Source organism: Gorilla gorilla, chromosome 9 (assembly GCF_029281585.2).
Source record: "Gorilla gorilla gorilla isolate KB3781 chromosome 9, NHGRI_mGorGor1-v2.1_pri, whole genome shotgun sequence".
In the NCBI taxonomy this organism is placed as follows: Eukaryota; Metazoa; Chordata; class Mammalia; order Primates; family Hominidae; genus Gorilla; species Gorilla gorilla.
Window position 1 is genome coordinate 78,439,660 of NC_073233.2, and position 25,471 is coordinate 78,465,130.

At 50.6% G+C, this 25,471-nt stretch overlaps 1 protein-coding gene across 2 annotated transcripts in view; it reads right to left on the reverse strand.

Annotated features, from left to right (window-relative positions):
* The window catches only part of SHANK2 (SH3 and multiple ankyrin repeat domains 2), a 691,655-nt gene that overhangs the window by 34,626 nt on the left and 631,558 nt on the right, over window positions 1–25,471 (reverse strand). For both annotated transcript variants that reach the window (XM_055356048.2, XM_055356047.2), the window contains exon 19: window positions 472–607. In XM_055356048.2, the coding sequence (XP_055212023.1) occupies window positions 472–607 (136 nt within the window). The remainder of the gene's footprint in view (window positions 1–471; window positions 608–25,471) is intronic.

Sequence of the window (25,471 nt, forward strand, 5' to 3'; positions counted from 1 at the left end):
CAGATAATGGGAATAAGGCCAGCAGTGGTCCTGTGGCTGGCAGGTGGGTCTCAGGCTGTTTGGCTGTGGTGGTCAGGGATTGTGCAGGTGTGCTTATGATGGGAAAGGACAGGTGCTCAGGAGGATCTTGCCATATCCCTGAACTGCAGTGCAGGCCCTCATGGGTGGGCCTGGGCAGGGGGAGGGAGGGGACAGGACACTGAGTGGGAAGCCAGCAGAAGCCTGCGGAAGGGACGCCTGCTAGTGACTAAAAGGGCACTCCTGGTGGGACGTGGATGAGTCCGGCAGTGTGTGAGCCCCAAGTCATTGTCATGGGCTCTGGCGGTAAATTCCAGCTTCACCCCTGTGCCTGGGCTCTCAGAAGTGTGGGATCAGCTGGAGAGAGGGCCCACTGCCCCCCAGCTGTCCTGCCCGCCCCCACCCACCCCTGGTAGGGCCCCAGGCTGGAGCTGGGCAATGTGGGGCATGTACCTTTCTTCCTGGCGGTGTCGTCGGGGTCCAGATTCCTGGTCACCGTGACCACCTTAAGGACCAGGTGATTCCCTCCCTGCCGGATCATGTTCACCACCTGCCTGTGGCCGACTTTGACAACATTCTCATTGTTAACCTGTGGGAAGGCGGGGAGGATGGCGTCAGTGAGAGCCAGCGGAGAGGAAGATAGCTGGCACCCACCCAAGGCAGAGACATGTGGGCTCCTAAAAAGGGGGCAAATGCAGGGAAGCGAAGGGAGTGAGGAAGGGAGTGAGACCGTCATCTTTTTTGAAGCAAAGGTGCTTTTGGGGAAACCAGAATGAATGCTGCTGTGACTGTGGAGGTCACTTAACTGTGGCTCAGGAGGTTGGGGGAGGCCTTGCTCTGACACTGCAGCTCTCTGCTGAGTCCTCCACAGCTGCTGCAGAGGAAGGGCTGATTTCTACTTAACCTGAGCATCCTTAGGTGCTTACTTTACAGGCCTGGGGCAATTTTCAGGGCCACCGAGAGACTGCATGTGAAGAGCCTGACAGGCGAGTTCTAGGGCTGGGCTGCAGTGCCAGGCTTTGCATCCTCACAGGAGGAGGAAACATGGCGCTTAATTGCTTCTCATGTATTCTGGGAACGCACATCACACTGACGCGGCCCCTTTCCTCCCACTCCCTCCCTCCCTGCTCTCCCACTCCAGAGGCCTGGGAAGGCAGAAAAGCCTGGCCCAGCAGGGCGCTCACAGAGTGGGGGCCCTGTCCCTGTGCTGGTCTGTACAGCTAGCTGCCCCAGTGCTCCTGGGACGGTGAGTGGCAGGCTAGGGACCCCCAAGGCTGCCATGCTATGGCCACTGCCCTGCAGTTGAGGAGCTCTTAGTCCCTTTAGGAGCCGGTTACCTCCCGCCCTGTTTGTCCTCACCATGGCAAATGCACCTGACACGGAAGCAGGAACAGACTCAGGGTGCCATCCCCAGGCCCCTCTGCTGTCTGCTCTTCTCACCTCCCTGAGCAACGCTCAGCAGCAGATGGCCTTGGCCTCTGCCTCCCAGCCCCACGCTACTCCCAGAGGAAAACCCGAGTGATGGAGACTGGAACTGGGTGGGCGTCTGGGCCGACACTGCCCACCCTGGCTACTGCAGGAGTAACACTTAGTGGTTTTCAAATGTTGCTGTGAAAAGGCCCCGGCCTCACCCCTGCCCATGGAACTGAGCTCCACAGGGGGCCTCTGGCACCTTCATCCCAGCAGCTCCTGAATGGGAGCGCAGCCCAGAGGCAGCTGTCTCTAGGTGGCAGCAGGGAGGCGGAAGCCCCGGAAGGTGAAGTTTACAGCTGCTTCACGCGCCACCTTCGAACAAAGAAAAGCACCCTGATCGTAAACAACAGCCAAGACGTCATGCCCCTCACCAGCCACACTGTGCTGTACACATATCCTCCTGCTATGGAGTCTTCAAAAACTAAACATCTGGTATACCCACAAATAGAAAACTTAAAGCCTGTGTGCTGCTTGCTGCTTGGTGGATTTTCACAAATCCAACAGCCCTGTAAGAGCTGGACAGAAGCAGGTACTGCCTGGCTCCCCATACTGTTGACAGGCCCAGGATGTGCCAGTTTCAGTCACCTACGAGACGGCTGCAGAGCTCCTCCAGGCAGGGCTGTGAGGAGCCCAGGGAGGACTCAGTGGGGCCAGGGTAGTCCCCGTGCCAGCTGCTCTGCAGTCTCTGCTGTGGGACCGGCTCATTCCCATGTACTCAGACCCGCCCGGTTTCAGCAGTGAGTATCCAGTGTCCTGGGTCCACTGGACAGCTGGTCACCCTGCACTGCCCTGAAGATACAGTCTTGGGAGCAGGACCATCCTAGTGGGGCCTTGGGAGAGAGGCCCACCTACGGCGGCAGTGGTCTTTGCAAGGTGACTCCTGGGGGCTGTTCCTTTCACTGAGGTTCTCAGAATGTAATTAGGAAAGCAGATGGATTTAGGAAGTAAAGGAGCCGGATCGAGGAAGACAGCACTGGGAGTCCTCGGAGGGCAGATCTCAGCTTGCAGGACCCTCGCTGCTCTGGTACAGACAGGCAACCGAACACCAGCCACGCGTTATCGGGTTCTCTCCCCTCCCATCAGCACACCCGGGTAGTGGCTGTCGCTCATTCATTCACTCATTCCAGTGTTTCTGTTCCCCGTACCACTAAAAGCCATGAGGCACAGGCAGTTCAGCTGTCTCTGCCTCCATCTGTGGGAAGTTTGCGTCCTTGTCAGGGAGTTTTGGCCGACACACAAAGAAGTGAACACATAACTTCAGGTGGCTGAGTACCACCTAAGAAGGCAGAACCAAGTAAAAGGAGACTGAACAGAGGCCTGGACCCACCAGGAAAGAGCAGTGTGGGCGGAGTCATGGGGTGGGAATGGGCAAGGAAGCGGTAGGCGGGGGGGGGGGGGGGGGGGGGGGCGCCTTTTCTGAAAAGGCCAAGGCCTGAGAGCAGGGCCTTGATGCCAGGGTGAGGTTATGGGCCAGGGAGTGCTGAGGCCCGATGCAGAGATGAGGCATCTGACCCGAGCAGCTGTATGAGGTGCCAAACACACGTGGGGGGCACCGAGACACTGGGGTCTCAAACTGAGATGGAGGAGGCAGGCTGCCCAGGCTCAGGAGCCACGAGGCCAATGTGTGAGGCCTTGGTGAGAAGACCTGGCAGTAGGGAGCCCCCAGCTGCCTGGCCACTAGATCCCCAGGGGTCATCCCTTGCAAGGCTGTGGGGAGAGAGGGGAGGACTCAGCCCCACCTTGAGATGGGCTGGGACCAGCTTTCCTGCTCTGGGCGGGCCCCCAGTGCCAGGCCTTGAGGGGGCTCCAACCAAGAAAGTGCATATTACTGCCTGCTTGCTCCTGCCACCCGCTGTGGGGCATTCTCTGGATCTGATGCTTGGGGAGACTACGAGACTGGCACAGGGATGGGCTGCCAGTCACTGGAGAAGCCAAGCTCAAGTTGGGGCCTCCTGAGGGCTCGTCGGGCTGATGGGGACTTTAACAGCCTGGCCACTTAGGCAGGGAGGGGCTGGGGATGTGGCCTCCGACTGCAGCCTGCTAACCATCACAGCCTTGGGCTCACTCCCTAGAATCCTCATCGTCCAGAATCTCCTGTGGTTCATTTGTGGTGGCTGGATGCTGTCCTTCTGTGATCTTGGCCAGAGCTGGCCCTTGGCCACTTTGGGAGAAGAAGTTTGTTCCTGTGCCTTGGAAGGGTCAAGGGGCTGGAGAGCCCTTTTCCTCAGAAGTGTCAGAGACAGACATTACTCTTTTCTGGGCAGGGGAGACAAAGGACCAAAGAAGGGCCTCTCGGGGAATGAGCCACTCATGGGGGATTCTCAGGAAGCTTGGCTGCGGGGCCAAGGACCTTGGTGGCCCCAGCACCTTCCTTGTCTGTAGCCGACAGCCTGGGTGCACGTTCTGGTGGCACCTCCACACACTCATGCTGCCCCAGCCAGAGCTGCTCCTGCACAGGGCCAGGCTGGCTGCCCGGATTTGATGTCTCATATCTGAGTCTGCAGAAGCTGCTGTTCCCACCTAACTCCTAATCAGGGCTCCCCAGTTCCTGATTCCATCCCCTGTACCCCTCGTAGACCTGCTGCCCTTAGCAGACTGCAGCAAATGGCAGGACCTGCTCAGGAGAGCTCAGAGGAAATGAGGCTCCCATGGGCCCTGGAAACATCACTTGGCCTTCTCTGAAAGCTGATGACAAAGAGGCATACAGGGCTTGCAGGGGTGGAGCTAGGTTTGGAATCAGTTGTTGGGCATCTGATGCCCCTCTGACCTCCGGAATCTGTCTCGCCCAGGTCTTTCGGGGTCATGAGCCACTTCCAAACAAAGTTGCTTTGGACGACCTTCCCTGCAGTCCCAGCTCCACTTGGAGGGCCCTCCCTCCCCCTTCATGGAGGGATGGTATCCGGTGAGCCCTGGTCCTGGTGGGCCTGCACCCCTCCAGAATCAGCATATTATTGGGTCCGGAGCCTGTGGGGGTCCTGCTGCTTGCTGGGTGCCCGTGGGCAGGACGCCTGCCTCTCTAGCGGGGTGTCCTTAGTAAACAGCATGGCTTCCTGCCCTGGCAAGCACTTGGGGGCAGGGAGGTGGTGCCAACAGGGCCTCAAACCATCCACACACATCCTAGGATGTTCCCTTTGGTCCCCATCCAGCGATTACCAAGGGTCAAATCCCACCCACGCAGTGCCTCAGTCAGTTTTAACTTAGCTGTCACAATTTAAAGAGTATAAGACCTTTGCATAGAAAGTCTAGAATTTCAGTTTTCATTGAAAAATCAGAACCCTCGCACTTGGGGAGTTGGGCCTCCCACTTGCATGCGGCATCCTCCCCTGCTGTTAGCTGGGGCTGTGAGTGCTGCTGTGCCCGCCCGCCCCAGCCTCCTGGGCCCTGTCGTCACCTTCTCAGCTTGAGGGGGCATTGGATTTGTGGCTCTTGCCAGCCACCAGTGAAACAGAAAACTGCTATCACTGCCTTTGATGCCATCTGCGTTTAGAATTTTGGGAAGGGACAGATTGAACTCTGCACATTGCTGGTCTCAAAATCAGCCTGGGTGACATTCATGAAACTGATTTCTATTTCCTAGGGGAGCCGCAGGTGACTGGTGAGCCCTGTATCAATCTAAGCTTCTCAGGCCAGTCTCCTGTGTCAGAGCTCAGATCTCAAAACACATTGACCTTGTGCCCAGAATCTTTCCCCTGCAGAGGGAGAGGGATGTCTGCGAGGGGCCTGCAACAGCCTTTCTGAGCATGAGGAGGAGGCAGAATGGGGGAATTTCATGTGGGCGCTGGGGCAGAGGCAGGCGGCCACCCTGTCTGTCACCACTCCGCATTACCCTGAACCCTAGATGCAGGCCCAGTGGACAGACACGGACATGAGGTCTGGAGGGGCCTGTGGGGGACCCCAACTCAAACTTGGGCTTGCAAAAGCCAGGAAAGTGGCCCCGAATCTCGCACTTAATATAGAAACCACATCGTTTCCATCAATGAAGAGCCAGTTCCAGCACCAAGCATGTGGTCCCAGTGACGCGCGTTTGTAATTAGACCCTAAATACCATCAAGACACTAAAAATGCCGACTTCCCCAAAGCAGCTGGGGCTGGGAGGAACCCGCAGGAGCGGGGCTTGTGATTTTTTGGAGTGTTTAGAGGCTCTGCAAATGAACTCAGACCGGTAGTAACTCCTGCAACGCACATTTGCTTTGCACCCCTCCAGGGTGTGGTTTAGATTCTGCCGAGAGGGCACAGACCGTGACAGTGTGCCACAGGAACCTGTATCATACAGGCCCAGGACAGGAAGACCCCTTGGTGAGAACCTGGCTGCACTAACAGCCTGTGACCGGCTCTGACCTCAGGCAATGAGAGCCTGCCTACTGGGAACACCACAGGGCCCCAGGGCTCATGGGGGTGGATGGTGCCCACATGCCGCTGGGCACACACCTGCCCTGTCCCCCTCAGCTGAGCACAGAGAACCCATCCCAACCTTCCGCCCACACTGACCTTTCCCAACAGAATGCTCAGCACCCCTCCCCACATCCCATCCCTCCAGCTTCCCCTAAGGCCGCCATCAGGGCTAAGTGCTGGGGCGGGGCAGAGTCTGCCCCCTGCCCTACCCTGCCTACTGGTGCATCATCTCTGTGTCCCCAGACACTTGTTCTGGACTGAACTGTGTCCTGCCCAAATTTATATGCTGGAGTCCTAATCCCTAGTATCTCAAAATATGACCTTACTTGGAAAGAGGGTCTTTGCAGATACAGTCAAATTAAAAAGGGGCCATTAGGGTGAGCCTAACCCAGGTGACTAGTGTTCTTATGAAAAGGGGAAATTTGGGCCAGGTGTGGCGGCTCACACTTGTAATCCCAGCACTCTGGGAGGTTGAGGTGGGTGGGTTGCTCAAGCACGAGTTTCAGACCAGCCTGGGCAACATAGTGAGACCCCATTTCTACAAAAAATACAAGTTAGCCAGGTGTACTGGTGTGTGCCTGTGGTCCCAGCTACTTGGGAGGCTGAGGCAGGAGGATCACCTGAGCTCTGGAGGTCAAGACTGCAATGAGCCATGATTGTGCTACTGCACTCCAGTCTGGGCAACAGAGTGAGACCCTGTCTCAAAAGAAAGAGAGTCGGGGGAGTCTGGATATAGAGATATGCACACAGGGAGAAGGCGCCATGAGGGGTGAGATCAGGGTGATGCTTTGACATGCTAAAGGTTGCCAGGAAACCGTCAGCTCCTATGGGAGAGGCCTGGAAGATTTTCCCTCACAGCCTTAGAGGGAACCCATGCTACTGCCACCTTGATCTCAAACTTCTTGTCTCCAGAGCTGTGGGAGAGTCCCTGTCTGGTTGAAGCTGCCCACCTGCAGTGCTTGGTCACCAGGCCTGTGCCTTGCCCGGCCTTCTTGGTTACCACCCTGAGGACTGTTCTATTGCAGCCCTCAGCCACAGTGCATCTCTGTCTGCTGCCCACTGAGGCTCACCTGCCCCTGCAGCACCAGCTGTTGCCCATGCAGTGGCACAGGTCTCCAGCGCTGCCCAATGTGAGCAGACACTGATTGGGCCACAGTCTTGGCTGTTGGTCCCACGACCTCCCCCAGGGGCCCAGTGTGGGGACACTGGCTATTGGCCTCAGAGCAAAAATGGCCCCAAGTCCCATTTATCCCATTGAGGAGGGGCTCCCAGCATGGAGCTCTGTACTCTTCCTTGCAGGAGCTCAGAGCATGGCCAGCTGGCATGTAGCTCTGAGTCTTCAGCATTGGTGTAGCCTTCGGGTCAGCTTTCCTCAGCTCCCCTGCCCCTTCGCCCTGTCTTTCAGCTCTGACTCAGCCCACCCTGCTGGCCACGACTTGAAGCTGGGGACTTGCAGTGGCTGCATATCTATGTCCCCCCAGTCTATGTGTTGAAATCCTCACCACCAGTGTGATGGGGTTGGGAGGCGGGGACTCTGGGAAGTGATTACATCATGAGGCGGAGCCTTCGTGAATGGGATTAGTGCCCTTATAAAAGGGACCCTGGAGCAACCCTTTGCCCTTTCCTGTGAAGAGAAGACGGCTTTCTGCAAACCAGTTTGCCGGCCAGTGCCATGATCTTGGACTTCTGGTCTCCCGAGCTGGGAGAAATAAGTGCTGTTTAAGCCACCTGATCTGTGTATTCTGTCGCGGCAGCCCAGATGGACTAAGAACTCAAGTGACAAACCATAGCTGTGCTTACTTACCCAGGAGCCTGGCCACAGCTGTTCCTGTGGGATCTTAGGGACTGTTCCCGTCTCCCATCCCCTGCAATTACATATATTGTACCAGGCTTGAGATGGGGAGGGAGGAGGTGTCTTGGCCAGCAGGTGACCCAGGAATGACTGGTCTTAAAGGGAAGCTGGGAGGCAGGGACTGGAGGTGCAGACCCTGGGGCCGCAGTCCATCCAGACCTGCAGAGATGGCAAAGGCAGCTCTGGCATGCAAAGGCCACAGCCCCCAGATGCTGCTGCTGTTAGCAAACCTGGGGCCAAGGTTGGTGGCTGGGGCATCTTAAAGGTCCTGGGGGAAGGGGTGTTGTGAGTGGGAACTCAGAGGCACTGTCATTGGAAAATGACTGCCGCAGCCCTGGGAGGGAGTGGGCAGTGCAGGCTGGAGGCCACAGCCCTCCCGTGCTCATGCTTGTAACAGAGCTTCTGCCCTTCCCCACCCCACAGAGGTCCTGTTGAAACTGTCCCCTTTAGCAGGGCTAACTGGGGCATGTAATGTAGGTCCCTGAGAAGAGATTGTCTTTCCTGCCTCTGCCAGCGCCGCCACCCCCAAGTTTCTGCCACTGGACCCAGCTGTCTGTGAGGCCTCTGGATACAGATCCTGTCCCTCCCTTCCCTGCTCCTCCCTCCTCTGTCCAGGAGCTGGGGGAACCTGTCTGCAGGAAGAGGGTGTCCTCCAGGATGGGTCCATGTCACTGTCTTCTACCTTTAGAGGAAGTGTCTCTGCCTTGCGCGAGTCATAGCGCAGTGAGTCCTAGGGGTTCCTGGAGTCCTCCCTAGGCTGGGCACACAAAGGGTGGAGCCCATGCTCCCAGCTGCCTTCCCCTTTCCTGGTGAAGAGGAAGTGTGACTCCATTTTCCGGACAGAAGCTGCGCAGCCACATGAAGTGGCAGCACCTACTCCTTGCTGCCTCAGAGCCAGCCCCAACCAAAGAGGCTGCGCGAACCTCCCATCGACCATGCTGGTCTTAAGTTCTCATCCTATTCTGCAAAATAAACAAGCTTTGGGTGAAGTCCTTCCCCAAAAGTAAGAAACATACCAAGGACAAAGCTGTGCGTCGTGTGGCTTTGGGTTTTTGTGCACCTGCTCCCCGTGTGAAGGTGAGCACTTTGACAGCAAGGCACAAGGATGCCAACGGAGTGTGCCCCAGCGCCCATCAACACTTCTATGGGAAGAGTGGGGCAAAGGCACATGGCTGGCAACTCAACTCAACGTGAAATTAATTGACAAGACCAGCACGCAACAAGGCAGGACTGGATACTTTGGTTACATTTCCCTACCCAGTTCAGCAGGGACAGAGAGAAAAAAAGAGCTTTAGGATCTTTAGAATTTCCCAGCCTTTAAACAAACCTAAAATCAGTTTAACCTGCAATGAGACTTTGGAACCAGCTACAGTCATTAAAACAGATGCCAGAAATTGCTCATGTGGTGACAGAAACTGCAGAATAGGTGAAATTCTTGCTGTTTCCTCATATGCTCAGGTTGGCATCTTGAGCTTCCATGGGGTTTCGGTGCCCCTCAAAAAACCTGGACCTGCAATTCTGGAATGCTGCCACCAGGGGAAGGTATGGCTTGATCACTTGCCAGATTTATAGAAGGCTCAGGTAAGTACTGAAGCTCCTGGGGATAACTGCCTTGGAGTAGAGAGAAACTGTTGAGAAATCATGGATCCAGATAACTCCAAAAAAAGAGTAATGTGCCTGTCCATGCATCACCCTTACATACAGACATGGAGACATTTACAGAGTGAGTGAATCACAGCCACATCCAGGTAGATGGCAAGAACCCAACCCTATCATCAGCCACAGTCCAGGGAATTTCTGTGAAGAATGGGCATACCTGCCTTCCTTTGTAAATAATTCTCTTCTTCCACTTAAATCGTTATTTAACATATCAAAAGTTGTACATACACATACACAGAGTTTACAGAAACAAAGAGTTCCACAAGGATTGTCATGATGAAACCCCACCAACCCAGCCTTACTTCTCACTCTGAGCCTTCAGCTATTTAATTTTATATCTATCAATCACTCCATCTCTGAACACCTATTTTTGCTACTTGATATTTACATTTTTGATATTATCTGCTGACACACTGTGATGGAAAAGGATGACTTGGCTCAGAGTTTGTGAAATGTGGCACTATGGTGATTTTGGACCAATTAATTCTTTGTTGTGGGTGTGCACTGTAGGATGTTTAGCAGTGTCCCTGAATTCTACCTGCCAGCTGCCAGCAATAATCCCCACCCCCAAGCATGAAAATCAAGAATGTTTCCAGATACTGCCAAATGTCCTATGGAAGGTCAAGACACCATCAGTTGAGAACCACTAATTTGGCTCTTTTTAAAAAATCCTCCCTCCCCACTATTTTCCCAGTACCACCATCCTCTAGATGTATTTATATCAAAATTTTAACTAGATTACCATTCAGGATTTACATCATGACTATGTAAAATCTATTCCTAGCTTAAACTATATAGTATACTATGGTTACTTCGTCTTTTCCTGTACATTTTGTTCTCCCTAGAGCAAAATAATTTTGTTTGTTGGTCGGTTTTTCTATGTACTTAACAGTAATTCAAATCCAAATGCTTCCCTAATTATGTAAATCTCTTTTCAGAGTCTTCAAATACATTATCCATTTTAAGTTTGTCTTCCTGAAGAAATATTTCCTGAAGACTTTTGATCTGCACTGAACAACCAGGATTAAGTGTTTTCTAGCAGCTGTCCCCATTACTCTAATCCTCAGGATTCCTTTGACTGATTCTTTCCTGTGTTGGATCTCCTGAATCCCTGTATTTGTTTATTTGGTTCAAAAACCTCATTTTTTGTAAAGGACATCCTCCAGTATCTTCTCCCCAAATGGAGTTAGGACATAATTTTTTTGAGACATTGACTATTTGAAAATGGCTTTATCTGTACACTTAATTGGTAGTTTGGCTGGGTATAAAATTTGAGGTTGGGGAATAAGGTAAATTCCTAAGACTAACTCTTCTGCAGGTAATAGCTATAAAATCTAGACAGAGTACAATCCCCACCCCCAAACCAACAAATGAAATCTCTGAAGGTTCTGAAGAGTGAACAAAGGCAGATTTTAGATGAGAGTTGAAAATTAGAAGCTTTGTGCAATGGATGCATTATGGTGTGAGTGAGTCACCTGCAGTTTTTGTTTTTTTTTTAAATCCAGATCCTGCACAAACCTGCAGTTCTGATAGAAATTTGAGGATACAGCCCACAGTGGCCATAGCAGCCAAAGTGAGGGGGAGAACTGCAGAAAAGAGAGAGCCAGAGAAGGGTAGTTTCATGTTCTGTGTGTAAACTTTTCATAGGTCTTTGGTTGATGTCTGAGCTGTGTGTGTAAGGAAGACTCAAATAGGCTTGCTGATAAGGCTGAAATTTGAGCTGCTGCCACTGCAGGGCAGACAAAGGTTGCAATTTGAGTTTAACCAAACTCATTATCAGCTAAAACAAAAACATTAACACCCATCAGAGGAATGTAATATAATCCAGAGTTGCCAAAGCATAACATTCACGAAATTTGGGATACAACTCAAACTTATTTAGCAAACCCAGAAATGACCCAGATGTTGGAATTATCAGAGAAGGACTTTAAAAAACAGCTACTGTAACAATACCCAACTAGGTAAAGGAAAATAGGCTTATAATGAATAAAAGACAAGAAATCCCAAGGAAATTTTAAAAAGAATTATATGGAATTGTTAGAAATGCATCAGCTGGGCTTTAACATCAGCATGGATATGACAGAGCTAATTGTTAGTGAATTTGAAGACACGCCAAGAGAACATATCCAATCCAAAGAAGAGAGAAAAAAAGATTTTAAAAAGTAGAACAGAGAGTATTAAGGATCAAAAGGTCTAACATAACGTTAACGAGAGTCTCAGAAGGGGAGAAAATTAGAGTCAAAGAAGACAGGGAAAATGAGTCATAAAAAATACTTGAAAAAATGGTACCCAAGGAATTCCCCAATTAGGTGAAGGACATAAATTTATAGATTCAATTAGGTGAAGGACATAAATTTATAGATTCAAGAAGCCTGTGAATCCCCAAAAAGATAAGTATTTAAAAAATTATATAGGGACATTATAGTCAATTCTGCTCAAAGCCAAAGACAAGGTGAGAATCTTAAAGGAGCCAGAGAAATTATTTACATTATTCACACTCTACATAAAAATGACTGAATGATTGCAGACTTTGCATCAGAAACCATGGAGAAGAACCTCTTGTAGAAGACTGCGGAACAACATCTTTAACAGGTGAAAGTAAAACAAGCACAACTAGAATTCCATTTCTGTTGAAAATTCTTTAAAGAATGCAGGCAAAATAGAGACCTTTATGAAGAAATGAAAACCAAGTTATTTGTTGCCAGAAAGCCTGCACTAAAGAACGTTCTTCAAGCTGAAGTGAAGCGGGACTGGATTTATGGACGGCACAAAGGGTGCCACAAATGGTGAACACCTGGATACAAAATAAAAGATGATTCTCCCTCTTAATTTTAAAAGTAGATATCACTGTTTTAGGCAAAAATAATACTGATTTTGGGGTTTACAAGTGTGTAGATGTAACACACATGACAATTATAGAATAAAGTGAGGCAGGAGTGAAGAAGACGCATCTATATGGTTGTTGGGTTTTTATATTTTACATGGAGTGTACAATTTGAACTCTAGACTATGGAAAGCTAAGAATGTATACTGTAAACCTTGATCCACTGCTAAAAGAATGTGAAGAGCTACAGTGTAAAGCCAATGGAAAAATTAAAATAAGGTTCTAAGAATAGTTAAATAATCTAAAATAAGGCAGAAAAAGGGAAAAATAAAAACTGAGGAGATAAACAGAAGACAAACTTATAAACCTAGATGGAACCACATGAACAATTCTATTAAATGTTAAATAGAATAAAACTCCAACTATACATCAGGCCTTATAAAATGGTTTAGAAAGAAGACCTAATTATGCTGTCCGTACACTTTCAATACAAAGACACTGAGAGGCTGACAGTTAATAAATGAGAAAAGATAGTTCCTGGGCAGAATGGCTGTTAATATCAGACAAAATAAATTTTTGACACAGGGTCTTGCTCTGTCGCCCAGGCTGGAGTGCAGCGGTGTGATCGTGACTCACTGCAGCTTTGACTTCCCAGGCTCAGGTGATTCTCCCACCTCAGCCTCCCAAGTAGCTGAGACCACAGATGCATGTCACTATGCCTAATGATTTTGTATTCTGTGTAGAAATGTGGTTTCACCATGTTGCCCAGGCTGGTCTTGAACTCCTGGGTTCAAGTGATCTGCCCACCGTGGCCTCCCAAAGTGCTGGGACTACAGGCATGAACCACTGCGCCTGGCCATTCAATTACTTTTTAAATATTTCTTTTATTTTCTCTTTGAGGTATCCTTATTTTATACACAGTAGACCTTCTGGACTGACCTTCTAATTTTATTTTCTTTCTTCTTCGAAGGCCATATCTTTCTCTTTTCTGAGGAATTCTTTTCAAGTTTATCTTTCAATCTATCTTTCAAATTTTTAATGCCAGCCCGGAGCGGTGGCTCATGTCTATAATCCCAGCACTCTGGGAAGCTGGGGTGGGACGACTGCTTGAAGCCAGGAGTTTGAGACCTGCTGGGCAGCACAGTGAGACCTCGTTCCTCGAAAAAAAAAAAAAAACATTTAAAAATTAGCCAAGCATGGCAGCATGTGGCTGTGGTTCCTGCTATTCAGGAGGCTGAGGTGGGAGGATCCCTTGAGGCTGAGGCTGCAGCAAGTCCTGATCACGCCACTGCACTCCAGCCTGGGCAACAGAGTGAGACCTGTCTCAAAAAAAAATTTTTTTTATACCTGCTATAATATTTTTAATTTTCAGGAACTCTTATTTTGTTCTCTGAATGATCATTTCAGAAAGAACATTTTACTTTTTTTTCTTTGATCTCACTGAGCATATTAATAATACATTTCTTAATCTTACTCTTCCTGCATATTGGTTTCTTCAATTGTTTTCAGTGTGTTTGTTTTGGGCTGTATTTCATATTAGTTCATCAAATGTCTGATGTTCCTTGGAAGGCAGCTCATATTTCAGAGTAGCTCCTAAAAGACTAAGTTTGATCACAGCCAGTTATTTTGTGAATACTGACGAATGGATCCTAAAGTTTATATGGAAAGGTAAGAGGCCCAAAATAGCCAACACAATATTGAAGGAGTACAAAGTCACAGGGCTGACACTCCCCAACTTCAAGAGTTACTATACAGCTACAGTAATCAAGGCAGCGGGGTACTGGTGAAAGAACAGACAAATAGACCAATGATCAGAATAGAAAGCCCAGAAATAGACCCACACAAATAGAGTCAACTGATCTTTGACAAAGGAGCAAAGGCAGTTCCATGGAGAAAGGACAGTCGTCTTTTCAACAAGCCATGCTGGACATCCACATGCAAAAATGAATGTAGAGACAGACCTGAAATCTTTCACAAAAATTAACCCCCAGTGGATCACGGACTTAAATGTAAAAAGCAAAACTATGACACTTCTAGAAGATAAGAGAAGATCTAGATGACCTTGAGTTTGGTGATGATTTCTTAGATGCAATACCAAAAGCATAATCTATAAAAGACAAAATTGATGTTGGACTTAAATTAACTCTGCAAAATGCACTCTGAAGAGAATAAAAAGATAAACCACAGACTGGGGGAAAATCTTTGCAAAACACTTATCAGATAAAGGACTGGTATTTGAAATACAAAAAGAAAGAACTCTTACATCTGAACAGTAAGAAAACAACTGAATATAAAAATGGGGCTGGGAATGGTGGCTCATGCTTGTAATCTCAGAATTTTGGGAGGCCGAGTCGGGTGGATCACCTGAGGTCAGGAGTTCAAGACCAGCCTGGCCAACATGGTGAAACCCCATCTCTTATAAAAGTACAAAAATCAGCCGAGCATGGTGACACACATCTGTAATCCCAGCTACTTGGGAGGCTGAGGCAGGAGAATCGCTTGAACCTGGGAGGTGGAGGTTGCAGTGAGTCCAGATGGTGCCCCTGCACTCCAGCCTGGGCAACAGCGAGAAAAAGGGCAAAATATCTGAATAGACAACTCACTAACGAAGATACACAGATGGCAAATAAATGCTCCACATCATGTGGAATTAGCAAATCAAGCCAACAGTAAGACACCACTACACACCTATGGAATGGCCAGAATCTCAAACACCGACAACACCAAATGCCGGCGAGGATGTGCAGCAACCGGAACGCTTATTGTTGCTGGTGAGAACCCAAAATAACACAGGCACTTTGGCAGACAGTTTGGCAGTTTCTTATAAAACAACACACTTTTACCCTATGATCCAGCAGTTGTGCTCCTTTGTATTTACCCAAATGAGTTGAGAACAGGTTCATACAAAAACCTGTATGCCGAGGTTTAGAGCAGCTTTATTAATAATTACCAAACTTGGAAGCAACCCAGATGTCTTTTGGGAGGTGAGTGGACAAACACACTGGTCCATCCAGAAAACGGAATATTAGTTAGCACTAAAAAGAAATGAGCTACCAAGCCATGGGAAGGCCTGCAGGAAGCTTACAAGCATGTTGCTAAGTGAAAGAAGCCAATCTGAAAAGGCTGCACACTGTATGATTCCAACTACATGACATTCTAGAAAAGGCAAACTATGGAGAAGGTAAAAAGATCAGTGGTTGCCAAGGGCTCAGGGGGAGGGAAGGAAGGTGGAACAGAAGAACAGAGAATTTTTGAGGGCAGTGAGGCTGTTCTGTTTGATACTATAATGGTAGGTACAGGATATTATACATTTGACAAAACCCACAGAATGTACACCAAGAGTGAACCCTCATGTAGACTACGGGCTTTAGTTAATAATAGTGTATCAATATTGGCTCCTCAACTGTGTGGGACATTTGCTACAATTGACAAGCCAATTGAAACATAGGGAAAACAGGGAGAGATATAAGGGGGTATGTGGCAAGTCGGTACTTTTCACTCATTTTTCCCCATAAACTTAAACTCCTCAAAATATAAAGTCTACTTATTAAAAAGAGGCTCATTTCTACAAGTTTTTATTATGGAAGACGCCCAATGTTACATGACAGTGGAGAGATGAGTACCCTGAGCCAGTGCCATCCCTTCAGCCAGCGTCAGCCACTGCTGGTTCCGAGAGCACCCACCCAGCCCCTGGGGCGATCATATCCCTCTGCGTTCCCTGGAAATGGCTCAGTGTGCTTTCTATGAAAAGACAGAGACTCTTATTAGAAGAAACACAACTGAAGTGGGAGGATTGCTCGAGCCTGGGAGATTAGCTGCAGTTAGCTGGGATCACACACACCACTGTACTCCAGCCTGAGCAACAGAGAGCCTGTCTCAATCAAAACAAAAACCAAAAACCACAATGCCATTCTCATGCCTAAAAAGCGACTGCATTCCTGGTGTCATGAGGCACCCCGTCATGGCTCAGGCTCCCTGAGTGTACAGCTGGTTTACTTGACTTATGAGTAAATGCACACGTCACATCTGGCTGGCACGTCTCTGAAGCCTTTTTACATCTCTAGGCTTTCCCCATTCCTCTTTTATCCCTTTGCAGTTCATTTGCTGAAGAAACCGAGTCAATTGCATCCTGCGGCATTGCTTCTATTAGTGGTGGTCAGAGGCGGGATCGCATCCAGGCGCCCTTTGCAGGCGGTGCCGGGCATGCCCACGCCAGGAGCCCCGGCACAGCTGCTTGGGTCTTTCTGTGACGAGACAGCACCGGTGGGTCAAGCACCCTCAGCCTGTCCCACTCCCCGTCAGCTTGCCACTTAGTGTTTTTAGCAGCCACTGGTAAATGCCATGCCCAGATCCTTCACCTCCTGGGAGCTGCAGAAAGCTGATGTTCAACTTCTATTGCTCCTTCTCCACTTACTAGTTGGAATAATTTTTATTTTAACTTCTTGAGACAGGGTCTTGCTCTATCACCCAGGCTGGAGTGCAGCGGCATGATCTTAGCTCACTGCAGCCTTGACCTCCTGGGCTCAAGCAATCCTCCCACCTCAGCCTCTCGAGCAGCTGTAACCACAGGTGTGTGCCACCACACTCGGCTAATTTCTGTATTTTTTTGTAGAGATGGGGTCTTCCTGTTTTGGCCAGGCTGGTCTTGAACTCCTGGGCTCAAGTGATACACCTGGGCCTCCCAAAGTGCTAGGATCATAGGCATGAGCGCCGCACCCAGCCACAATAATTTTTAAGAAGAAACTTTCCCTTTTCAACACTTGGATGACCCTGAGGCACAGTGTATGTGAGAAGGCCCAGATACGGGCCGGATACTCGCCTTTCATCAGTTTTCATGTGAATGAGTCACTTCTTTCAAGTGACCAGTTCTTTAAAAAGTGTCATTATGGGCGGGGCATGGTGGCTCACACCTGTAATCCCAGCACTTTGGGAGGCAGGTGGACCATCTGAGGTCGGGAGTTCGAGACCAGCCTGACCAACATGGAGAAACCCTGTCTCTACTATAAATACAAAATTAGCTCGACGTGGTGGTGCATGCCTGTAAACCCAGCTACTCGGGAGGCTGAGGCAGGAGAATCGCTTGAACCCAGGAGGCGGAGGTTGCCGTAAGCCGAGATCGCACCATTGCACTCCAGCCTGGGCAACAAGAGTGAAACTCCGTCTCAAAAAAAAAAAAAAAAAGTGCCATTATGAACTCAAGAATGTTTATAAGAACATAGCTGATAAAAGTTTGAATCCACTACAATTACTATTGTTTTTATTTTATTTTATTGAAACGGGGTCTTACTCTATTACCTGGGCTGGAGTGCAGTGGCATGATCTCGGCTCACTGCAGCCTTGATCTCCTGGGCTCGAGTGATTCTCTCATCTCGGCCTCCCAAGTAGCTGGGACCCAGGACCACAGGCATGCACCACCATGCCTAATTTTTTTTTTTTTTTTTTTAAAGGCGAGGTCTCACCATGTTGCCCAGGCTGGTCTCAAACTCCTGGGCTCAAGCAATCTGCCTGCCTCAGCCTCCCAAAGTGTTGGGATGACAGGCGTAAGCCACCACGCCTGGTCTAGTCTTTGTTTTTAAACAAATCTTTTATTTTAGAATAGTTTTAGATTTACAAAAACATTGTGAAGACAGTATCTGGAGTTCCCATACACTCCACACTGTTTCCCCTATTATTAGCATCTCACACTGGTATGGGACATTTGTCACAATTAATAAACCAGTATTGATATATTTCATTAACTAAAGCCCACATTTTATTCGGATTTCTCTAATTTTTACCTGACGTCCCTTGTCTGTCCCAGGATCTGTCCAGAACACCACATTACGTTTAGTTGCTGCTCTAGGCTCTGCCTGCTGGGATGGTTTCTTAGACTTTGTTTTGTTGACCTTGACAGTTTTGGCTGCTGGTCAGGTCTTTTGTTCTACCCCTGAATTAAGATTTTTTTTTCTCATTATTAGACTGAGGTATATACGGGTGTTCAGGAGGTAAAGAGCCATTCCTGTCACATAGTATCGAGGGCACACACTGTCACCAAGACTTATCGCTGTTGGTGCTGGCCCTGCTCGCCTGGCCAAGGGAGGGCTTACTGGGCTCCCCCGCTGTGAAGTTACTCTCCTTTCCCTACTTTCCACGCTGTGCTCTCGAAAGCAAGTCACTGCATACTGCCCACACCTAAGGGGTGGGGAGTTACACACCACCTCCTTGAGGACAGAGTATCTTTGCACATGTTAGGGAAGATTTGTCTATTCCTCCCTTTATTTTTCAGTTGTTTATTTATCAGTGTGGACCCATGAATACTCATGTTGTACTTTGAATGTTAACCAAATGTGACTTTATTTTCTAGCTCAAATTGTCCCGGCCGTGGTCTTTGGGAGCTCCTTGGCCTCTGGGAACTCCCTGGGATTTGCTCCAGCCTTTTGTTTTTTGACCACTTCCTTCCTTTCCGGTTCTACAGGATGCTCTAGGCTGCTACCTTTTGCCGTGCTTTCGAATCCTCCACTGTGCTGTATGAGCAGCCCTTCCTCACACTTGCTCCTGAGCCCATCACATGTGACTTTGTGTCTTCAATACCTTCCTTGCTTTTGGATGTGACAAAATATTCTACACTCTTCATGATTATACTGATAGCTTCAACAGAAATTTAGGATGATGCTGTTTTTACTTATTTTCTTTTATATTGGTGTCTCTTTCTCTTTGCTGAAAATCTAGGTTCCTAATGACTGCCATTAAGGTCATGATCTATTTGCTCTATCATTTATTAATCATCTATCCATCTATCATTACTTTCAGACTAATACCACCAATGTCATTACTCATAACAGGATTACTGAAAAGAGGTTATGATTTCTTTCCAGTTTGCAATGACATGCAAATTGCCACTTGACATAATTTGTTAATGCCATTAATTTAATTAGCAGTTATGTTCATTTCTATTATTTTGTTTTGGATTTTGAGATTTTTGAAATTTTGACTGTGTTTTACAATTATGTGAAATATTTACTCAATTCCAAAATTGAACCTGCTACTCTCTCTCTTCTACTTCCTCTTCTTGTATTCTCCCCCTTGAGGCAATGCTAAATTAAAACAAGTTATTTTGGTGGATTATCCTTCCATTAAAAAGGAGAAATGAGCAGATACCTGTGTGTTTTCTGTATGTGTATGTGTGTGTGCACATGAGCATGTGTGTGGATGAGTGTGCACGTGTGTGTGCACATTCCCTCCCCACCTTCCTTGGGTAAACAGCAGCACGCTGGTCACATTCTTCTCGCCTTGCCTTTCCCATGTAACAACACCCCCTGGAGATGGTGCCATGGCAGCTCCCAGAGACGCTCCCTGCACCTGACTGCAGCCACATGTCCTCCCTGCAAGGCTGTTCCGCGGCACACACTGCAGGCTCCTACTGGTGGGTCTGGTGCTTAGTGTTCTGCTCTCCAAACAGAGCTGAAAACAGCCACGTGAGTCCTTGTTCTAATTTTCCGAGTGCACCTTTGGGCTATGTTCACATCTATGGGGTTGCTGGCTCTAACGGTTTCTTATCCAAACTACCCATCAGCCCTTAGCCCAGGCTACCTCCACCTCCTAGGCAGAGGCCACAGCCTCTTGCAGTTCTGCCACGTGATTCTGACTGTACCAGCTTTCCCCACCACAGCCCCGCTCCAGCTTTCTGAGGCCTTTGAGTCCACTTGCTGTGCAGCCGCCATCGCCGTTTCTGCTCTGTCCTTGTTGGTCTCTGCCTCTTTAAGGATGGCTTATCCTGCTGTGTGCATGGCTGAATGCACGGCTTAACCTCTATCTAGATTTGATTGATTGGCAGTGTCCCTCTTTTGCTGGACGTTGCCAATCAAACCTCTCAAAATTCATTTATTCTTGAAAAAGATTCAAGAAAGTACCAAAGGGGTGGCCACAGCATGGCTGTCCAGGCACGGGCGCCCTCCCAGGGCAGCCACACTTCTGCACGTGCAGGGTTCTCATTAATTCTTAGCTTGTCTCCAGCCATGGCTTATTCAAACCCCAATCTTATTTCCTCCTTTGACTAGAAAGCTCTCTGGTGGTACCCCCTCTATCGTCTCTCATCCTACCCAGGGGCTCCGAGTCCCTGCTGGCTCAGGCTTTGAAAGCCCAGGCCCCTTACCCGGCTCCAGCTCCGCAGGCTGGCCGGCCACCTGCTCACACTGTCTAAGCTTTTTCAAGGCTGTCCTTGGCATCCATTCGGACCGTGTTCCAGTCCCTCAGTTATTGCAGCCATCAGAGGGGGAGAGGAAAGAAGGAAGAGAAGGGCACTGCCCCCACCTCCAACCAAGCGGCATCATTTGAGACTCGTGCAGAAGGGAAGCCGCCCCAAGCCAGCCAGGCATTTGGGCCCCTAAATGTCACAGCTCCTCTCTTAGCGGCCACAGTTGCCCCGGCAACGTGCAGCCGCGGGCAGGCTACCTTCACTGAGGCCTCCCTCCAGACCCGCAGCTCCAATCCACACCCTCTTTGAAAAATGTTTACACACAGTGCCACGAGGTCTCCGGCAGAGGGCTTGCAGGTGCAAGGAAAACCACAGGCCCACACCTGCAATGCTGGCGTGGGTGTGGAGGGGCGGCTGCTTGTCTCCTGCTCCTCCCCGAGCATCAAAGCACATGGGTGGCACAGCAGGGTGTGCTTCTGCATCCGCCCGGGCCAGCTAGCTGCTGTGTGCACACCGGGAGGCCTCTCTGTCCAGAGCACCAGGAGGAGGCTGGCCTCACACCTCAATGCAACTGGTTACAAATACAGATTCCCAGCCCTCACAGCAGCAGGTGCTCTATAAATACTATTGAGCAGTTCTCTTTGGGACTGTGGTAAAACACAGCAGGGTGGGAATGCCTGGGTTCAAGTCTCAGCTGCCCCACTGTCAGGTGAGTTTGTGACCTCAGAGCAGGGCTCTGGCCCTCATCAGCTCTATCTGCAGCAGGGGAGCAGCAGCTCTGGCAGTCTATCCATGAGAATGCCTGAGGACGGGTGTGTGACTGGAAGGGGGGGGATGCAAAAGCCCTGCTCTGCTGGGGAGGATCCCCGGTGCTACCCTGAAGCCCTGTACTGCAGGCTGGCTTTCCCACCTAAGCAGGCTTTGTCTGTGGTCCTGCCCCCTCCCTGGCTGTCCTTCCCATGTACCCTGTGCAGCAGCCGGTCCTGGAGGGCAGTGTTCACCGCTTCCTGTGTCAGGAGGCACTCGCTGCTGGGGCTGGGCTGTGCACGAATCAGGGGCTGTACGGGATTCTCAGTCCACTATCTTGTTCTCAACAAGAATATCCATAATTTCAGTTCAAAGCAGTGGAAGAGCATCATACGGAGGCAGAGTCGGAGAGCTGGGGTAGCTTCCTCTGACAGCACCCTTCATCCTGCTGTGTCCTTCAGCTGTCCTCCCTCCCGTGTGCTGCTCCGCACGGCCACTGCATGCTGGCTTCAAGGCCCCTGTCAGGGGTCAGGGCCCAGGCTGAATACCTGGCACATGAGGGGGCCTGGCCATATTTGCAGCGTGACTAGCAAGGGAATATTAACAGCCAGTGTCAACTGAGCACCGACGACGTGGCTGCCCCTGGGCTAAGGACTTTACATAGTTACACCATTCAGTCCTCACAAGCACCCTATGGACCAGGTGGCGACGGGATCCCATTTTACAGATGAGGGACAGAAGCTACAGCAGAGCCCTGGGTCCTCCCCTCTCTACCAGGAGAGTAACCAAGAGCAGTCCCGCCCCCTGGGGGCAGTGCACCTGTGAATGCCACCATCGGAGATGGGAAAGCACCAGGGGCCGCTGTGTCGCTCACATCCATGCTCGCCTTATCAGCGTGGACGCACAGAGTCCCAGGGAGCCTGGAGAAAGGTATGGACTATCTTCAACTTAATCTGGTGATGACACCCACTGAGGTTGCTGTTCCCAATGTGCTATCTTTACCGGAGCAAATCGGTACAACCCCAGACACTCGGATGCAGCTATGACCTTGAGAATTCCTTTGCTCCACATTGATCTGCAAGGAGTACCAGTAGGAGTCTGCTTTCACCTGACAGCACCAGTGGTCTACATGCACAGCCCGTCCTCAGGCTACCCCGAGCCTCCTGCTCTCTGCCATCCCGGGGCCCTCAGAGATCCCATCAGCTCAGCTTTCCAGAAAACATCATGCTGTCCACGATACTGATGACATTACGGTAACTAGATCATGAGCAGGAAGTAGCAAATGCTTTGGATGCCTTCTATGCAAAGAAGGGTGGGGGAAGCCCACAGAGATGCAGGGGCCTGCCAGTTCAGTGAGGGTTCTGCGTCCTCAGTGCTCTGGAACATGTTGAGATAGCCCCTCCAAGGGGGGGAACATTCCACTGCCTCTCACCATCTCATGCACACATGCACACATACATGCTCATAGGCACGAGGCTTGGCAGGTCTTTGTGGAGTGTGGAGGCAACACAGGCCACATTTGAACATTTTCTTCAGCCCATCTACAAAGTCCTCTGCAAGCCTGCCCGCTTCGAGTGGGGATCAGAGTAAGATAAGGCTCTGTGCAGGTCCCAGCTGCAGCAGCACAGGCCTTGCTGCCAATCGGCTTGACAGCCCGGAAGCTGCAGCGACACTTACAGTACCCATGGCAAACAGGGATGCGTGTGGAGGCTCTGGCCAGCACCAGCAACAGAATCCCAGTGCAGGCCTCGAGGACTTGGGAGCGCATCCAGGCCCTTCTCTGCAGGTAACTCTTCTTCTGGGAAACACCTCTCTGGCTTGCTTCTGGGCCATGGTGTATACCCTGCCCAGGCTCGCCCAGCTAGGTCACTTCTGTTAGCTTTGTGTACCAGTCCCCAGGCTCACCCAAGGAACAGGCTCTGTGGGTGGCAGCCCCTCTCCAAGAGTTAAGGACAGCAGCCCCTAACACCCAGGACAGCTCATCCCGGGTCTGTGAACCCCAGCCAGCAGGCCCAGGGGTGGGCAGGGGATGGTGGATTTTTTTTTTTTCTGCCTTCTGCTTGGAGCATGAGACAGACTAAGAGAGAGGTGAGAGAAAAGGGCATTTGGAAACGAGCTTTGAGGTAGGGGAGAAAACAGGCTCTTTCTCTTGAAATGCCAGACTTGGCAGCATCAGAACAGGAGCGAACAGGGTCCTGGTACTGTGCAGCCCCACCTCCCAACGCCAGGGGAAGGGAGCCCTGGCACCCCCGTAAACACACACACCAGGTCCTGGATGGGACCAAGCCACCACTTTGCCCCCTGAACAGCACACTCAGAAGGGGATCTCTGCTCTCCAGCTAACCCCCTCCCAGCCCCCAGGGGATGTGGCTCCTTTAGTTTTGTGGAGGTGATGGCGGGAAAGTCCTGTTCTCAGAAGCTTCCTTCCCCCTCCCTGCTCTGTGACTCCTGTCTCCTCTGCTGGACTTCTCCACCTTAGTCTTGGTGGCCTGGGGGGCAACTGCCCATCATTCTCAGCCAGCAGGCCTCTCTCAGGAGGACAGGCCCTGGCATACTCCGCCCCCACCCCCGACCCACCTTTTCAATTCAGACCCAACTGGCCAGCACTCACATTAAAACAGAGATCCGGAGAGTAATGGAATGAACTCCTGGTAGCAATAAGACACCAAACTATAAACAAGACCTGAGGCCATGCCAGGCAAGGTGATCCTGCACCCTAAACCTAAGAATAAGGTGGATTCTGGCCGCCACAAGGCTTTTCTGATTCTCTAGCAGCTAAGCAAGTGCTGGCCTTGGGATAAGCGACATTAATATAATTGTAGCTCATCCACCTCCAGACACTGACAGCTGGCCTGTGTTCCACCAGCCATAACCACAGCTGTGACTGGACAAGAGACTGATTTCAGTGACTTTCTCCTGACAAGAGACCACTGGCCGTGGGCTGGCTCTTGCTGGGTCACAGAGGCTGCACTGAGCCCCTTTGAGTCCCTGCTTAACCTTTCCACAGGCAGGGCCTGATTGCCATGCCTTTCAATGTTAAGTCTCTACTCCGAGGTGAACATCGGAGGCATGTACCATGCATGTGTGCTCAGCGCACACGTGTCAGGGCCCCCGTGTGAATACTCATGGCTTCTCCTATAACCTGCTGAGTGTGCTTAGCCAGCATATCCTCATTCCAGCCCCACTCCCCTGAAGTGCCTGCTTCCGGCTTTGGCCAGAGGCTATGCTTCCCAGCTGGTCACAATGCCACCTCGCAGGCGTAACCCTTTACAAAATAAAGTCTCCTTTCGAAATTTTATGATTTTGTGATTTCTTTTCAGTTGACACCACTCCTCCCCCTCCCCTACTCTCAGGCAAGGACCCCCTCCCTCCCTCCTGAACACCCCCTATCATGTGCTGCCGACCTCTGCAGGCCTGGCCCCCTTGGAATCACATCCCGGGGGAGCCCCTCTGAGCCCACTCTCCTCCCTGCACCGGCCCCATCTGGCCACCACCCTGGGAGCATCCCTGTCCTCATCTCAGAGGTATGCCAACCGCCCAGGTCACCTTGGCTGCTGACCAGACACTCCCAGTCCTCAACACTTCCTACACGACCACATCCCAGACCCTCCTCACACCGTCCCCTTCCCTGATCCTGGCCTCCAGGCCTCCTCCACATCGTGCTGGTGTTCTGACCCACACACGGCTCTGATTCCACAGCTGTGGTCTGGGCGGGCCCTGTGTGGGGAGGGAGAGCCCAGAGACCTGGTCCTTTATTGACCAGACGCTCCTGAACATTCTGCCTGGGTCCTGTCCCTGTCCCCACCCCCAGGACTCCTGTAGTTAAAGCCTCCTGGGGAGGGTGTGGTGCCGGCCTGGCTGTGGACTTGTGCTGACCCCTTCTGGAGCCGGGCTGGACTCACCCTGACCTTGTTCCTCTTGAGCAGAGCTTGCAGTCACCTGCAGCTCATTCTAGAACGACCCCCATGGTCCCCGCTTCCCAGTGGGCCCTGGGGAATGGTGTGGGCTCAGGTGGGGCCTGATTCAAATTGGGGAATCCTAAAGTGGCATGGCTTCCTGGTGTGTTTAAAATACTCATTTGCTCCTCACTCAGAAGGGCAGTTGCTATAAATGGCCTCCAGCAGCCTGGAGATGGCACTGATGGTGTCATCAGCCAGCTCGGGTCTGAGAGGCGCCTCCTCCCTGGAGCCCCCGTGGTGGTGAAAGGAGCAGGGGCCCTGAGGCCGGGCCCCCAAATCTCCCTGGCCATTCATGTGGCCTCTCAGGGGATGTGGTGGTGACTCAGACTCCGAGGTCATGGAGAAGGCCCCTCTGATAAGCTGAGCTACGAATG